This window comes from Egretta garzetta, unplaced genomic scaffold (genome assembly GCF_000687185.1).
Source record: "Egretta garzetta isolate BGI_Z169 unplaced genomic scaffold, ASM68718v1 scaffold40, whole genome shotgun sequence".
NCBI lineage: Eukaryota > Metazoa > Chordata > Aves > Pelecaniformes > Ardeidae > Egretta > Egretta garzetta.
In genome coordinates, this window is record NW_009258484.1 from 3808281 (window position 1) to 3826401 (window position 18121).

General features: G+C 36.1%; 1 protein-coding gene across 1 annotated transcript in view; it reads right to left on the reverse strand.

The window, feature by feature from the left end:
* BRCA2 (BRCA2 DNA repair associated) overlaps positions 1–17389 on the reverse strand; it is a 40301-nt gene extending 22912 nt beyond the window's left edge. Inside the window, 10 exon segments of the mRNA XM_035900477.1 lie at positions 2–4481; positions 5005–6186; positions 10026–10140; positions 11036–11091; positions 12906–13017; positions 13111–13151; positions 13244–13296; positions 14166–14271; positions 16289–16531; positions 17311–17389. Of these exon segments, the coding sequence (XP_035756370.1) occupies positions 2–4481; positions 5005–6186; positions 10026–10140; positions 11036–11091; positions 12906–13017; positions 13111–13151; positions 13244–13296; positions 14166–14271; positions 16289–16531; positions 17311–17389 (6467 nt within the window).
* Positions 17390–18121: the final 732 nt, after the last annotated feature.

The window sequence follows — 18121 nt, forward strand, 5'->3', positions numbered from 1 at the left end:
CTTGTTTTTCTTACTATGTGGTACATACTCAGGCATTCTGACACGTTGAGCGCTTAGGAAAGACTTCATTTCCTCAGGGTAGATGCTTTTTAAGTCAAAGTCTTCACTGCAGCTTTTCTCAGTTTTGGATTCTGACATCACTTTATCAGTTAGAGATTTTACATGTTGACCACTCTCTTTAATTGAACTAAGTTGATCTGTAATGCAAAGCCCACTGCTTAGGAAGTCATCAGATTCTTTCAAAATTGCCTTTGCTTTTTGATAGGCATTTTTAGAGACTGTTACCTGCTTTCCACTTGCAGTGCTGAAGCCAAAAGCTGGATTTGAAATCAATTCAGTGCTGGCATTTTCTTCCTCTTTTAGTAACGCTATCTGCATTTTCCTAGGAACTACTTCAGTGTGCATTTCAGACTTTTCAACATCTTCCTCAACTAAAAATGCTTCTTGTATATCTGATGAATGATTACCTTCCATTTCTGAGAAGAGCTGTCTAGCTTTCCTTAGTGACTCTTCTGACAGCTGTACAGGCTTACCACTTGCTGTACTAAAAAATCCAAGATTGCTTATAGAAGAATCTGACTGCTTTATCTGCTTATCTGGAACAGGCAAGTGTCCTAAAAGCTTAATACTCTGTTCAAAGCATTGCCTCTGAGAATTTGGAACAGACTTTGCATCTGCAAATGTGTTTGTATCTTGGTGGCCATTTTCACTAGCACTTACATTTACTTTAATAAAATGGGATGCGGCTGAATTAATCTCTTTGCTTCTTGTAGCATTTAAAACCTTAGCAGAATTAGGACACTCTGCATGAATGATGAAAGATGAATTTCCAGCAATTTCTGTTTGATTAGTTTGTAAGTTAGTCTCAATTTCATATTTTACAGATTCACCGAAGTCTTCCTGAAACATTTGTCTGACCCTTGCTAATGCACTTTCCGAAACAGAAACTGCTTTACCTTTTGCTGTACTAAACACAATTTGTTTCATATCATCCTTTTGATTTTCAACATTAAGTGATGTTTCTTTCAAGCTGGTTAAATTAGTTTCATCTTCAGGAAGAGTGACTAGTGATTGGTTTTGGCAAGCACTAACTATGGCATCTGTAAAGCAGTTTGTATCAGCACAAGGTTCATTTAAATGTTCCACATCAAATTCCTTACTGTCACAGTTCAAATGAGAAGAGCTACTTTTTGAAGTTAAGAGGAGGGATTGATTAGATTTATTGTTACCAACCTCAACAAATAGAGTATTCTTTGTATCTCCAGGCACAGAATTATCATCAAGGTCATTTGATACCTTCATTAAATGCAGAGATGCAGCAGACCGCACAGGAAGATCATGTATATTTTCTGAATCATCCCTCTTTGCTGAGTATTCTGTCTCTCTCTCTGCAAACAGTTTTCCACCTTCAGACAAACAAGTTCTACTTAAAGCATCACTCTGCTGTCTGGGAAGGGATTCCAATTCTGACTTTCCAGGTCTGACACCAGCTTTTTTTTGTGCATATGAAGTTACCAAACTTCTTTCACAATCTTCACCTAGATTAACAAATGTACCTACTTTATCAAGAATCACAGTTTGTTTAATGGGACTGCTCTCTACTGTCCACTTAAATTGATTGCCAGGTTCTTCAGGAACAAGCTTTTTATTAAAATTAAGTTTTTCTGGATCACATTGTGCAATGCTTTCAATACATAAATCACAGTCTTTGACACAGTTTTTACCACATTTCCTTTTCTTGAAGGGGTTCTCTAAATTGTCGTTTTGTTCCTTTCCTACATCAACATTTTCTGCAAAAAATTGTTCAGCTTTAGCCAAAAATCCATCATCAATTGTTATTTTCTTGCCACTAGCAGTACGAAAACCAGTCAGATAACTCCCTTTCATTTCGTTTTTTTCAACATCCACCTCCTGCTTGAAAGGTATTTGATGATGATGGTAAGAACCTATTTTTATTCTGCTTTCATTCACTAACTGTTTTTTATCATGGGTGTTGTCTTCCCCTTCCATATTTTTATGATGTGTCTTTTGTTTATCAGAGTTCTCCAAAACATTTACGTCTCTTTCTCCACATTGTACGTCGAGCAAGTATAGAGAATGATCCACAGCTGCATCAGAAATGGATATATCACTACCAGCTGGAGTTCGAAATTTTTGTGACAAGCTTTCATCTTCCTGCTTTCTGGCTTCCCCTTTTGGATTAGGAGACAGGTTTTCGATCTCATCTGATATGCTTAACCTATGTTCTTCTGCAGTTGTAATAGCATCTCCTAGACATGTTTTATCTAATGAGTCTTCTTGCAAACTACCTTCAACTTGGCAAGCTCCTTGATGCAAAAACTGTTTGGAAGCTTTATGATTCTGGTTATGGTTTTTAACGGGTGATAGACTGTGGATGATAACGTTAGTACTACTGAAATTAACATTTTCATTATCATTTATTGATCTTTTTGTTTGATTTTCTGTATCTTCCTTGAACAGTGTACTAGTATTTTCCTCATTTTTTTTCTGTGCATGGTGGGAAACGGAACCCATGTGGGAAATGGCACCTATGCTTTTGAAATCTGAACCTGGTTTTGCGTTGTTTTCTTCTGTCAGACATCTGACAAAATTACAGTTAGAAGACATATGCCCATTCGAACTGTGACATCTAGCACTAGTTTCAGGAGATTTAAACAAATAGTTATCATCATCCAAGTCCCTGAAGAGCTCTGCAGATCTGGTCAAAGCCTTCTTAGAAATATTTATTTTTTTACCTCCAGCTGAAGTAAAGCCTACAAAATTAGAAAAGCTGTTCTGTTTAGCTACTGGAAAGCTCCCATCAGACATTCTACTTTCATTTATGTCTAAGTTAGTAAAAGTAACCTTTTTGTCATTTTTATGGAAACCCACTGCGTTTTCTTTGTCGTATTCCACCACTTCAGAGTCTTCATTTGTGTCTTCCTGCTTAGTACAATACCTATCTTCTACCTGATTTTCAGATTTTAAACTGCTACAAAAATCAGCATCTTTCCTTGTTTCAGAAACATTCCCCACGTTTGTTGTTCCACATGTTTCTACAGTTCCAAACTGTTGAAAGACATGACGTTGCATGATGTCACTTTGCTTTCGAAACTGTGTAAATTCAAACTGACTACCTGTTTCTTCCAGGATATTAGAAAGTTCAGCAATTTCTGCTTCTTGGCTTGCTGTCAAGGTTTGATTTGTTTCTTGCAGGGAGTGTTGACTTCTAGGAAAGTTTTCACACAAGCCAGCTTTATGGGGAATAAACTGTGTATGTCTAGGCTCGGTAAAAGTTGTTTGTGAATCTAAAGAATCAGAGAAATTACTGCCCCACTTGCTTTCCGAATCTGAGAAAAACTTATTCACCTTTTTAGCTTGATTTGAAATGTTTCTGACTCTTCCCATGGACGAGGCTTCAAAGCATTCATTTTCAATGTCTTTGAACAGCATTCTGCCTTTTGCTATACTGACTTCAGAGAATTTAATCTGCTTATTGGAAGCAGTCTGAAAGCCACCAAAGCACAGATTCAAACTACATGCATTAAGATTTCCTGATGATTTCCTTTCATACTTTAGGTTCTCATTTGGCTTTTTGCTGGAATACATAGGTGCTACTTGTTTATCTTCTTCAGAAATTACTTCATTTAGAGAATTATCATCTGTACAATCTAACAATTCTTTAGCACTCTCTACAGCTATGGTAGTGCAAGCAGCTGCTTGAGGGCTTTCATTGTTTTCAACTGACTTTGGCTCTTGATTGTCAGCTTCAGCTTCTGAAAAGGCAGCTGCATCTGTTTGCTCCCCTTGTTTTAACCCAGTACCATCATTTTCTGAGCAGTTTATTCCCAACGGTCCAAGTACTTCTGTAGTGTCAACTACTGGCCACTGGTCCGTAGCATGCCTTTCATCAGTTGGTATTTTATTGCAACAATCACTGCTGACTCCATTTACGTCAAAGTTGATCTGACTCAAAGTATTATTGAAACTGCTGTTTGTCACAGACACAGTGTCATGGTGCATATCAATCAAGCATTCATCATCCCTAGGAGAAGACGACGCAAGTTGTTCTTTAAGGGTCTGAGGTGCAGTAGCTCCATTGTTCACATTAGCACTCATATACTTATCTTCCTCGCCTTTCTTTAAGCAACAGCCTTTAGGGAGCAATCTGGAACGCTTTCTTGCCATTAAGCATGCTGAAGTTAGAACTTTACGTTTTATATTTGAAATTATTTCGCCATTCAAGGAATCTGTTGTGTCTTCTGTCTGCATATTCGATACTTCTAAGCATTTTAATGATGTAGCAGGTTGATCCTCTCTTGCATATTTCCCCGAGTCTCTCAGGTCTTGTTGCTTCAGCCTATCGTTGAAGGATTTATCAGATGAATTATCCATTATATCCATTTTTAAAGTACAAGTGCTGAAATGGTTTTCCTTGATATTTGATTGCAAATGCTTTCTCTCAGCCAAAAGCAAGCAGTCTACAAAAGAAGACATTACAGAAAAAAAAGTATTAATAAATTAGTTTTCATTTGTGCAAACAAATGCAGAGTCAGATTTTGATTAAATTTTGGCCCATAAGATCATTTCTACACATGTTCAACATGGGTACCATAAATATCACTTTTGTTTTCAAATGTGAACGCCTTGACAAAACTGGAGATCTGTTTAATCTAATCACATTCTAATAACCAGGAACAAGTGAGTAGCCTGCAGTTAATGCTATCAATTAAAAAAAAAAATAATCAGGTATTAGTTGTAATAAAATGTGAAGAGATGGGCTTCCATTCCTCATGTCTCAACATAAAGATTTGAAAATAATGCTATTCTGTCACTATTATAACAGACCAATTCCATATCTCAATTCCCAGACTAGCCAGTTGCAGAGCTACTTTATCACAAACACAAGATTTTACATGGATTTTATCTGAAAGATTTACATAAAAGGTTCTTAATAAATAAATACAGAATTGCCCACATATGGTGAAAAGCTTAATAACATACCTTGCTCATCAACACTGGCCACATGACAAGCTTTAACTTCACACAAATCAGATTCTGAATGCGGTAATACAGGATGAACAGGCAATTCAGAGGTTACTTCTTTCTGTATTTTTTCTTGATACAGTAAAGTATTATTTATTGAATAAATAAATCTCTTGGATCTCTTTCTCAAGCTGGATAACATATTCAGGCTTTTAAAGCCCGACTTTGTAAGAGTATTTTCACTATTTGTTAAATGTAGGTCATTGCAATTAGCTGGAGATGTAGTACTACATACAAGTGGGTGAGGTAGAACATCAGTTACAACAGATTTAGAAGTTGCTTTTAAATGCTTGGAAAAGCTGCCATTGTAGACTACAGAATACTCCGTGACATTTGTACTTTCAATCAAAAAAGAATTACAGTTTAAGAAACTCATTTTGGAAACCTCAGCTGCACATCCTTTTATTAACTTTGGATCTCGAACACTGAGAGACACGGATTTTACTGGAGTTATTGCCGATGTTGGGTTGTTTTCTGAATTTTTCACTTCATAGCACTCTTCTGTCAAATTGACACTCAACACCTTTTCTGCTTTTATCAAGCCTGAAGTATTCAGTAAAGATGTTTCCACAGCATCATCCTTGGTCGTTAGTACTGACTTCTCTTCTGAATCTTTCTCTCTACGTAAGTCAGAGGGTGGAGAGCTACATACAGACATTTCCAAGTGAGTTACGTCAAGATCAGATAAGTTCAGTTGAGACCACTGGCTTGATGAAGATAGTACATCTTCTTTCACAGGCTTCTCGTTCTCAGATGACTTGTATGTTCTATAATCTTGCACATCTCCTGTGATCCTAAGTGACTCCAGTTCCTTTTCATGTCCTATTAAACAACCATCTTTTCCATCATCTGTATCTTCATCTGTGTTTTGGAATAAGGAATCCTTCATTTCAATAGAGTGGCTTTTTTCAGCCCAGTTTGTTGTTTTCACTTCCTGTGAAATGCCAGTCTTTCTTCTAAGAGACTGCTTGGAAGGAATATCCCCCTTTCCTTGTGCTTTATCTGTCTTTATTTCACATTTCTCTACTGCATCCAGAGCATGAGGCACCAACAGAAGAGTTCCACTGGACTTAACAGGCATGTTGAATGTATCCTCAAAGCTATTCATCTCACCAAATAAGCCATCTAACATCTCCGACTCTAAATAGTTTAGAGAAGATGGAGAGAGAAAAGAAGTAAAAAAATAAGTTTTAGGAAATAAATTAGGAATAGCATTGTGTTTTTATAGGTAAATACAGCTTTATGTATAGGTAAATACAGTTTTATGGCAATTACCTTTACTCAGGAGTGAGTCTGGAAAAATAAATCTACATGTCTTTAAAGTAGGTTACTCTTCGACAGCAGCTGTTGGAAGAAACAGGAGGCAAAGGATATACATGCAGATGCCCTGGCCTCCTGAGGACTGTGGAGTTAAGCAGGTTTCCAAGATGAAACCTAGCTGTCTCAAAAGAATTTTGATTTTTCTACAGACAGGAGAATGAGTAGGTAATTTTACAAGATAAATGTCTAGACTTTTTTCCTCCACAAGTTATACCAGATGGTAGGCACCAAACACCTTAAGAAGCTGCCTATTTTTGTCTATAACTGGCAGCTAAGGAAAGTGTTATTTAAGGATGATTCTAATAAACTATCTTTTGCTTTGATATAGAATAGTACAATGTCTAGAAGGATTCAGAAAAGATTCTCTTTTTTTCCTTTTAATTTATTAGGAAGCTTTTAAGAAGTTCCAAATGATTGGCACAAATATTAGAAAAATAATGAGAATTTTTTTGTTTGTGTAGAGAAATAATATGCAGTGGGAAAAAAAAAAAAAAACTAAAGTCTGCTTTGTAGACAAGCTTGAAAGCTTACACATGAAAAAAAAAACAACTAAACTCTGCTTTGTAGACAAGCTTGAAAGCTTACACATACCAAATAAAAATATTACCTTCTCAAATGTATGAAACTAGGCCTACCTATCAAAATATTTCACATTCAAAAAGATAGCTTGGCTTTATTTTGAGAGTATTTTTTAAGGCTTTTTTGTATCAAAGAAATTGTAACCAAGTACCTAGAAAACATCCTTGTCCTGTTTTCCTTGGGCACATAACCAATAGTGTAACTTTTTCCATAACCCTTTTTTAGGTACAATTTCTATAATTTAGAACTATTTTCCCTATTAGAACTTTTAAATAACTTAGTCTGTGAAAGATTTTCCATTTGGAAGTCCACAGAAGATTTCTGAGTACTTGGTCACACACATCCAACTATTTGTAATACATCCATTAATGGTTCATGCCCATGCTGGAGGCATAAAACCACCTCTTTCATCACATCTCTCTACACAGTTACCCATTCTCTACTTTCTATTTTTTGGCTGAGTGGCAGAAGGTATCACTAAACAAGATCTCTAAAAGAAGAAACTAATGCTACAGATTGAGTGTACAGGTCCTTTTCCCTTACTGAAATGCATTCCTGTGGAGTAACTTCTGTGCTACTGTAATAATTTGTCAACAGAGCTTTCTAAAGACACAGTTCTATATCTTTTTACTTAAACAGGAGCCATTGCCTTTAATCAAAAAAGAAAAACAGGAGTCTCTGAAAGATTGTAAAGATACTGGTTGTATACTGAATAACCTGATGCTGGGGAGAGTGGAGGGAGGAAATCAGGGAAGTTAATTTTGACTTCTAAACTCACTGCAGGGTCAGTGAAAAGACAACCCCAAAACCAAGGACTGCACAACAGAATTTTCCTGTTTTCTCAGTAAGTACCCTAATTAGGCAATAACTACTTAATTTGTTTTCTCAGTGCCTCTCCTTCTGGGTAAATCATACAATACTCAGAAAAAAAAAGAGGCTTAAATATTAGATGTTTCTGCTCTGGAATCATATATTGACTCATTCTTAGAACATATTGCCCCATTTCAGGTTGGAATCCTTATCAGCCAGAGGGTATTGAATCTATTTTGCCTACTTCATGAATAGTTCTAGACATTGAGGTTAAAGATAGACCATTTACTCTGCTCAGAGTTATAAACTGAATGAGTGATGTCATTTTGGTTTTTTAAAGAGTTTAAATATGAAGTTTTGGGCAACAGGCCAGGGTAAAGTATCTAAAATGTTACTGAATTTCATGTTTCCCATTAGTTTTTCATTTAAGTAGTTTCCCAGTCAACACACTGATTATTATATATTTGAAGAATCTTAATCCTGAATCCATAGTTATATACCTACAGCAAAGCTGTGAATACTACTACAAGGTCCAGATGCCTAATGCTTAATGTTACAATGACCAGTATTAGACTTGCTTTAAGTTTAAAGTTTAAGCCCTAGGAATTAATGATTGGGTTATAAATGAATATGCTTAAGGAATATGCAATGAATACACAAATTTAGCTCCTTTTGCGAAATTCTTAAGTATTAATACATGACAGTGCATATCTTGCAGTCCGTAGTTAGGCTAAATGTAAAACAGCTAAAAAAAGTTTTCCTCTTCCCTCAAATTATTACAACTAAAAATAAAAAAAAATCCAGCAAAAAAATCTTTGAAATATTTCGTAGTTCTTGTATTTTGGACTGAGTGCATATATTCAACCTCACTGCTATTAATGATGCAACAGGTACAATATAGATAATCTCTTCATAGCCTTAAAATAATGTAGGTATTCAAATCAGTATTATGATCTCTCATTTTCTTTTACTGAAACAAAAATAATACCTAATAAACCTGATTGTCTTTCACAGTCATACAACACTATTCCAGAGAAAACCAACATTTAAAAGATGATAAACATGGAGGTTTTAGTTATCCTTCTTTTTACATTGCATCTTCAAATGTCAAGTTAACTATTATCAAAAGGGGAAGGTTGGGGGAGAGATGGGGGAGGAGGGCAGGGGAAGTTATTTTGTACTTTAAAAAAAACAGTTCTTCTTCCTCTTATTTTTACTCAGACATTGTTTTAACAAGCCTTCTCCACTGTAGCATAGGATGTAATAAGCCATTTTGGAATACAGCATAGGACATTAATTTGTCTTTCATTTCTAAAAGCATTTTACTGACTGCAGATTGCTTGAATACATTCACTAGCAACTACATTTTTTTCCTCAGCATGTTTGAACATACAATACAAAACTAGCAGTATATATTGCTCTGCAAGCAACAATGCTTCCTGACCCCAGCATTCTCAGCCCTCTTCATCAAATTCTAACCTGATTCTTTCACAATCCTTGCGTGTACCACCAAACAGTATTTGTAGCGCAGTCCATTCCATTCAGATAAGGAGACATACCATCCTAAGGATATATCACCCTATCTAGCCTGTGTCAATCTCTACAGCACCCTTTTACATCCATGCTTGCTGAACAGATTTGTTAATATTCTTCCCTTCTGCCATAATTTCTAAACAAAAATCAAAAAGCTCATGTTAAAGTGTGTATTTTTCACTTGTTCGCTAATATGATCTAAGAGCATAGAATGAAAACATTTTTTTTCCGTTGGCTGAGAATTTTCTGCATTCTTCTGAAAAAAAACCCATTTTATTTTCCTAAAGAATTTGTCCTGTTCTGAACTACTAATAGGTGAAGTAAATGAAGAATGGATATAGCAAGATTAAAAAACCAGCTCACCACAGAATAATGAGTATTGGGGTGAAACTTCACGATAAAGCTAAACCTATTCAATAGCTAGTAGCAGTAGTAGTCTTGCTCCCCCTTGAGCCTGTACCATTTTTCTCTCTCAGCTCTCCCATGCAGTCTCACACCTTCACTTACACCAGTACTAATCTGGTTGTCATCCAGTGGCATGGTAACCTGATTTGATTCACTGACTCAACAGAAACAGATTTCGTTTTTTAAGGCCAGATTAGTTTTACAATGTTGAATCAATTCAGGAAGTCGGAGTACACAGCTGGCAGAGGAATTAAGCCATAAGATCAGCTCAGGGTAACTTTATCCTCAGTCTTGCTTCACAGTATATTCAGTAGTAAAGCATCAATGCATACCAAAATCTTTGATGTCATCTTCAGTATTTAGCTTCACTGTCTCTGGTATGGACAGCAAACTTGTATCACTTGTCCCCAGACATTTATCATGGTTGGAAAAAAAGTTATGCAAAACCTGTAAACCAAAGACATAAGCTGTTATACACATTACATATCAGTAAGTGTCACTTTAATAGTAGAGTAAGGAAATCTAAACATTTACTGCAATATCTGAATAATTCTGCATGTCTTAAAATGAAATGTAACATTTTCACAGGTACACTTGAAAATAAATAAGCAGACAATCCCCATTTTCAATGCAAACCAGGTCCCATTCTATGATAAAGTTAAGGAAGCCTCTCTAAAAGGAACAAAGGCAATATGAAAAAGGAGAAATACGTTTTGCTTATTTTAACTTGTAACGGTTTGTTAACTGTGAAGTTTCAGGTACTTAAGAATAGAGCATAAATTTGTAATTGAATCCTATTAGCATCATCCTCAGTTTTCAGTATGAATAATCATTCAGTTTTCATATACACAGAGTGAAATTACGATTTCGCGGGAACTCTCCCTTTCCTAACACTATCAAAGGTCTGAAATCCATACTCACTTTCAACTCTTGGTAGAGTGGTTGAACACAAGAAGTTACTGGACAATATAAGCCAAACAATAACTCCCAAAACTTCGACAGAAGAGGAGGAAAAACAAACAAACCCTCAGATAAGTAGCATATTGCAATTCCTAGGTTTGATTTCTCTTTGAATGACTCCCACTGCTGCTGAATCCAAGTGATTTTTTTTTTTTTTAAAAAACACAGCAAAAATATTCCTCAAAGGGTGTTATTTGTGAAAATACAGTCTACAGCCAGGCTTTGCAAGTTTGGTTTTGTGAGCAGTAACTTTTAAAACTAGCCAAATAGGAGGGCCTAGAATGAAAATGACAGAATTTTTTAGTCTTGGCTCAAGTAATGTACACGTAACTAAATAGCTTAACTGAAATTAAGGAACAGCATAGTTCTTAAAACTACTTACTATCTCAGCTCTTTCATCCTGTTGCTTTGCTCCAGAAATAGAATCATTTTCTCTAGCTTTAGAAGAAAGACAGACAGGTCAGACAAGCCAATTCATTTGCTCCTAAGCCATTTGCTGAGTGTGTTCAAACATGGTTGTGTTTTGGGAGGGTTTTCTTTGTATTATTTTAAATGCAACTGAAATCTGTAAATAACAAGCTACTTAAAACTAACCAAAAGTTCTAACTAGAAAGTCCTACAGGTGAGGCTGAGGGACAGTGTACAAATGCAGTTTCGTAACAGCACAAAACACCCTAAATCATAGGCTGTCGTTGCTGCTATGTAGATAGACAGGTTACTGCTCTGAGCCCACCACCACTGCCAATCCCCTTTCCCGCAGTTATTCATGGCATCACTGTCTAATTTTTTCTCTCAAAAGATCTGGATGAGACCTTCAAGCCTCTGTCAGGAATTTGGTTTTTTCCTTTTCCTCCCACAAGAGCAGTAACATCTTTTCACACACGTTACAAAAGGAAAAAGTGACCCCTATTTTTAAGATGCCTAAAGAGCAGTTTATTCAAACAACATGTTTCAGAGACGTGGCATCTAGGTTCCACCAAATCATGCACCCTTTCCTTCTACAGGTGACAGATGGAAGGGGGTGGGTATCACTGCTATAAAATACTAAGCTCCTCCAGGAAGCTGGAGAAGGAGAGCTCAAACCACAACTCATCTCTCAGAAGAACATCATTAAGCTATGGGTACTTTCCCCAGCCTTCCTTTTCAAGTCACATCATTCTAAACCAATGAACACCCAAACCAGCAGAACTCTGTAGCCTTGTGAATAGTACCACCCCCTCCCTCCCTGCCAACAGAAGAATCACAGAATATCTCAAGTTGGAAGGGATCCATAAGGGTCACAGAGTTCAACTCCCTGCTCCTTGCAGGATTACCCAAAACTAAACCATATGACTAAGAGCATCGTCCAGATGCTCCTTGAACTCTGACAGGCTTGGTGCCGTGAACAATTCTTGCATGAGGAGATTCCCAATTCTTTGCATGCATTCTTAATATGCTTTATATGCTTGCATGCTCTATATGCTTTATACGGTGATAGTTTACCCACATTAAAAAGAGCAATGTCAGGAGATAAGCAGACATCCAGGTTCTCCCATTTTCTCAAGAGTTTTCATCAACAAATAATAAAGTCAAATTTAATTTTGCTTATCATATGCTAAAGAAAGCCCACTTACAGCAACACCTTAGGTCGAGGATTGATGTTTAGCATCACTGTTAGTGCCACTTAAACTGAGTCATCGCACTCATTCTCATCATCAGTTATGCTGGCACAGCTGTTTGTGCAGCTGTGCAGTAAATGAGGTCCAGGAATTGCCCTCTCCAAATAACCCAGGAAATACAGTCTTCAATTAGATCAGTATCTCCGTCTGTCTCACTGCATCAATGTGATGGCAGGCACAGTGAGAGGGCTTAAAAATGCCGAAGCTAGCACTGCTGCTGAAAAGTTTACTCAACAGGCTACCTCCTTAGACTTCATAAACATACATGACTTAACCTAACAGTATCTAGTTTTGTGATAGCGCAAATGTAAGCAATCATTATCTAATGTTCTTTGCATGCTTTGCTATGTTACTTCTAATTTTATATTCCCTAATCTCTTATACAAAGGAAGAACTTTTGAAAAGCAACAACACATTTAATTTAATTTCTTCCTTTTAGGGCTGCATTATTTAAAGTCACCCACTAAGCATCACTGTAAGACTTTTGTCCTTTTTAACTAAAAAAGAAAAAAAAAAGCAGTTCACACTAAGTGAACTTCCAGTGTCAAACCCAGAAGTTTTTAACCCTTAGTAACTGTTCATTTTTAGAAATACCTATTATCACTGTTGCACCAAGTGTAGGAGGTGTGGCTAAAGAACTTGACCAGGACATATCTGGATCCACTTCTGCACCCAGACTTTCAGAAATACGTTTTGGAGTTCTGACCTAGAAATATATTTAACAATTATTATTTCTATGCAGAATTCAAAATGTACTACTCACGAAAAAGAAAACAAAATGCAGGAATAAAATATTTACCTCCAGAAGTTTTGGTGTGCAAAACAAGCTTCCGTATGGTCCTAAAAAACATTACGTAGTAAGGATATTAAGTAATACCTAAGACATAAGGATTTACATCTATTCAGTAAAGCCAAGAAGTGAAAATACAAACCAGGCATATTACTTCTCTGAGGTGTTCTGTAAATATTCCTTAAAATGTTTGGACTGCAAAACAAAACCAAATTAAAAAACATTAATTTCATTTCTCAATTTCTGAAAATAAGTTAAGTATTTCAGACATTACGTGTATTACTGCCTCTATTAATTTCATTTCTCAATTTCTGAAAATAAGTATTTCAGACATTACGTGTATTACTGCCTCCATTATTTTCTTTCTTTGGAACCATGGCTATTTCCCTAAAATAAATGTAGACTTCTCCTAACCACTAGTCAGTATTTTAAACCTTACAGTAAGTTTATTACAAACTGTAAAATGCTTCTTTTGTGAAATAAGTTAATTTCCAGTGATGATTTGTCTGACAAATAGTTCAATAGATGCCAATATAACTATGCATTTCTTAATATGATGTATGAACTATGGAAATTTGCTTAATTGATTTTAATTAAATAATTAGTTTAACTTCTTATAATCGACATGAGTACTTTGATCAGATTTATTGAAATATATACACGTAAACGTAGAAATCAATGCTATTACTAAAAAAATTGCAGTAAATATTAGAAATAGCTTTACAAATTACTACTTCAGAAGCACATGGTACATCACTACTACTCTTTCTTGCACTGGATGTTGAGGATTTGGGAAGCTGAAATCATGACAACAAATGCCATTCGCCAGCTATGAAGGAGTAGAAAAATAGAAAGGAAGAACACCTAAAAGCAAGGAAGTTTTCAAAATCAGCTAGTGTTTTGTTTTCAATTCACTTAGCAACCCACAAGTATCATAAACATACCAGACATACAAGATTAGTCACTGCTCTGAAAAAGTCTACCAGTCAAATATTGTGGCTTCAATATTGCTTTTTGCTTAAAATCCAGTTTATTTTATGTTTGTATTGTCATTTTTAGCATACCTAGCAGCAAGGAAGTTGCGGTAGGTACCAGGAGGAGAAGCAAGTATTTCATTTTCTTGATCTATTTTTCTTCTTGTGATACTTGGGCTTATCAAATTCTCTCTGCCTATAACATAGAATATAATAATCAACAGAACCTTGCAAAACTACAAGTAACAGTTTTGAGTTTAAAGATAAGCTTTAAGAAAAACTAAGCAATGTCTGATTTCTAATTAAAAGACACCAAAAACACCAACACTACTTTCTCGTCTAGTGTTTTGAACATGTTCAAATTCTATATCCAAACAATGCTAAACACATTTCAAATGCACAGCCAAAAATAACTCATTATGTCACTTTATTCACTTGATATGTATGTGTTTCAGTATGTTTTCTTAATATTATTACAGTCACGTATTCCATTTCGGTTTTAGTACACTGTATTGTGCCTTTTCTGTCATTGCAGAAGTTATTCTTAGGAGAAATTCAGTACATGCAAACATGCATTTGTATCAGCCTTCCCTCAAATTTACTTAAGGCATACACTTCTTGATTTGGATAACCAGCGTAAAAGAAAATTATTTCTGGAACTGTTAGCAGAAGCACTGTCACTGGTAGCAGTAGCTATTTATGTGCTATGCATCTCCAGGCAAAAGAGAAAGAGGGTGCCCACCAAAGCAACAGAATCCTTTGAACAGTCAGCCACTCACATGAACCAAGCAACTACTCAAAAGAATTCCTACTCAGACATTTCCAAACAAATTCCATATCAGAAATTACACTGAGGTTTCTGCATTTCTCTCTGCTTCTGAGCTCCTGAGTCCACAGGCACAGCATGGCTGCATCCCAGTACCACACCAAGGCGAAATCCATCAGCTTACATCACGCTCTTGTTTTCACAAGAAGTAAAGCTAGGTACACGAGCCAGTTGGCTCTAACCAAGAAAACCAGGAGAAAAAGATCTCGGGCCAGCCACAGGTAACTATAGCAACTTTAGTATTAGTTGTCTTCCCTTCCTTACGGAGTGTATACAAATGTCTGCATGCACAGGCACAGAGCAAAAGTAACCATTTTGAAACAGAAGAATCATAAGGTTCCTTTGTTTGCAATTTATGAAAAGCTACTGAGAATTTGCTAGGGACTCAACACTGTAAAAGTCCAAACAGCTAAATTCAGACGCAGCATGTTCTCAGCAAAGAGTAAGTTCAGCAGAAGTTCATCAATAAACTTAAAAGAAATTAACAAGGTAGCAATATTCAATGGAAGCGATGTTATAAAGTATATTTGAACAGTAACACAGTTCTACACCTTTAAAGACTGCTTTAGGATCGAAGAACGATTCTGATAATACAGGGAGTCTTGTGTTCGCCTGTAACGTGTTTAGAAGAGCTTCTCTTACTGTTAGGAGGGCACAGACACAGCAGATGTACAAATCAGATACTGCAGGAACAGGGTTAGCTACTCTTCCACTGAAAAGATTCTTACATACAGTCGTGCATACCTTCTCCATAGAAAAGATTCTTGTTTCTGTCCAAGGAGGATAGGAACTATGGCTTGCAGGTACATCAAAAAGGAGCAGTGTGACACGTACTTTCATGACATACTTGGGATTTGGAAATAATGTAGTGAGAAATACCTCATAAAAGTAGTAGAACTACTTCTCTCCAAATGAAAAAAGTGTAACTTCTTTCTATGACACAGTTTTATTAACTTAGAGAGCTTAGAGCTTTGAAATCTTTCTAGGAAAGGTTAAGGAGTGCTCTACAGATCGCCTCATACTTCACCATGACAAGCATCTTTCTCTTTCTTGAAAAGATTTTCAGAGATTTTGGATAAAACAAAAAGCAGACTGCTAAAAAAATTCACTGTGATTCTCAGTCACCAGGTTACACTAATAAGCTCATATGCTCCTTATATTAACAGTATTTAGAGTATTAGGAGTAGAATGGTATCTTTTCTTCAGTGAACCTTGCATGTACATTACCTGTTTATTGCAAAGCTGAATTCATTATTAACATTAATTCTGCGTTTTTATAGGTGACCTTCAGAAGCCTACTAAGATAACCTTTCTAAAAAGTCTTTTCGTTCTGGAGGGCACAAGCAGCCTTCAAGTGCCACTTGAAAAAAAAAAAAAAAATACTCACTTGCTCCTATTTTTTTCTCATCCAGTTCTTTTCCAGGAGAAGAATCAGGCAGCAATATTGTATTTTCTTCTTTAAAAATCAGTGGAGTTGATGCCAGCTGACTGTATGTAGAGAGTTTTGCCCTCGGAGTTTTAAAAGATGTTTGACCAATGGGACCATCAAGTTCTCCTAACAACTTAGGCTCATATGAGGGTGCTTCTGCACTGAGTTCTTCAAACCAGTTGAGACTGATAGGGCCTAAGTCTATGGAGAAAAACATACAGAAAACCACATAAAAAAAAAAAAAAAAGAAACCTATCAAATGGCATTTAAATAACACATGACAACAAGTTCCTATGTTCTTAAACCAGGACATAAAATCTTCATTCTGCATATGATACATATAAGAGAAGACTGTAATTAATTGTAAATTAATACAAAATTAATGCTCCATGCAGGATGTGAAAACACATTAGGCATTTAAATACTAGCAGGAAACTGCATTGCTCCTTCCATTGTCATACTTCTGTTTATTTTGTTTCTAGATAGCTTTGAACTCCAATACCCACAAAGTATACAAGAATGCCTGCCCAAATTCTCAGACCACTAACAAAGCTAATCAAAGAACAGATAATTATCCAGTTTGTTTAAAATTAAAAGTATACATCTGGTTTTTAGTTTACCTCTTGTTTTATTCAGACTGGCAAGTTAAACAGGTTCTTTTTAACATTAATAAATCATATGACTACAGGTGCATTTGGCAAAAGACTAAACCTGGCCTGCACGTGAGTACATAAGGAAGCCACAGCTAAAAAACAAGTACAAAAAATAACTGAGCACACATGATGAAAAAAAGGTATAAATAAAATTTGAACAGATATTTAAAAAAAGGTAGATATTAGCTAATGGAGATTTGGGGTAAGTAGAGCTAAGAAGTTGCATAACACTTTTATATGGAATCTACAGCCTACAGCACGCATGTATAAAATAGCAATGTCCAGAAAGCAACCCTAATAAAGTTATTTACTGTAGACAAGCTGTACCTGATTCATTACAATGTGCCTTAAATATTTCAAAGAAAGTTGGTCTTTCCACAAGTTTGTAAGCCATTTCCTGATCCATAGCATTACTGGAGGAGTTGCTGAAAAACCTGAGAAGAAATAAGAAAACACTTTCATACAGTGCTGTTCTAATGTGGTGGGGCTGCAAGTTTTAACCCTGCTTTCCTGCATTTCTTCATAAGCGTGTCCTAACACAACCCGTTTCTCTTTAGGACCGTGATGTGCGTGTTCAAACACGATGATGAACACGGTATGAAAACAACGGACAAGAGGAGCACAGGGAATTATACCAGAGATAATAAAAATACTCAGCAAATACAGAAGAATCAAGGGGGGAATGGGCAGAAGACTTCTGAGGTATTTTAAATACAAATAAAAAAATCCACACTCGCTACTATGTTAGGATAGAATATATACCATTACATATAAACTCTTACAATCGTTACAAGTTATGTGCCAAAAAAATTGATTTAAAGTTGCTTTCAAGTGGAGCGGACATTGCCAGTTTCACAGCTCTATTAAAAAAAAAAATAAACAGGTGTAAGTAAGATGGCCATAGAAGCTTTCCTGTTTATCTTCACGCATTTATTGTTTCCACTTGTAAAATCCGTTTCCCACGTGACCGCTGCTTTATACACACGGAAACGATGGGACAGGCAGGGATTTACAAAAAGGGTGAAGGCTACCCCAAGACAGAAAGTCACATTAAAAACTGCCTCAAATGTACATTTTAAAAGACGAGTCCACGCAACTCCGCGTTAAGAAAAGCTCCTGCCAGGTAACCACGCAGGCA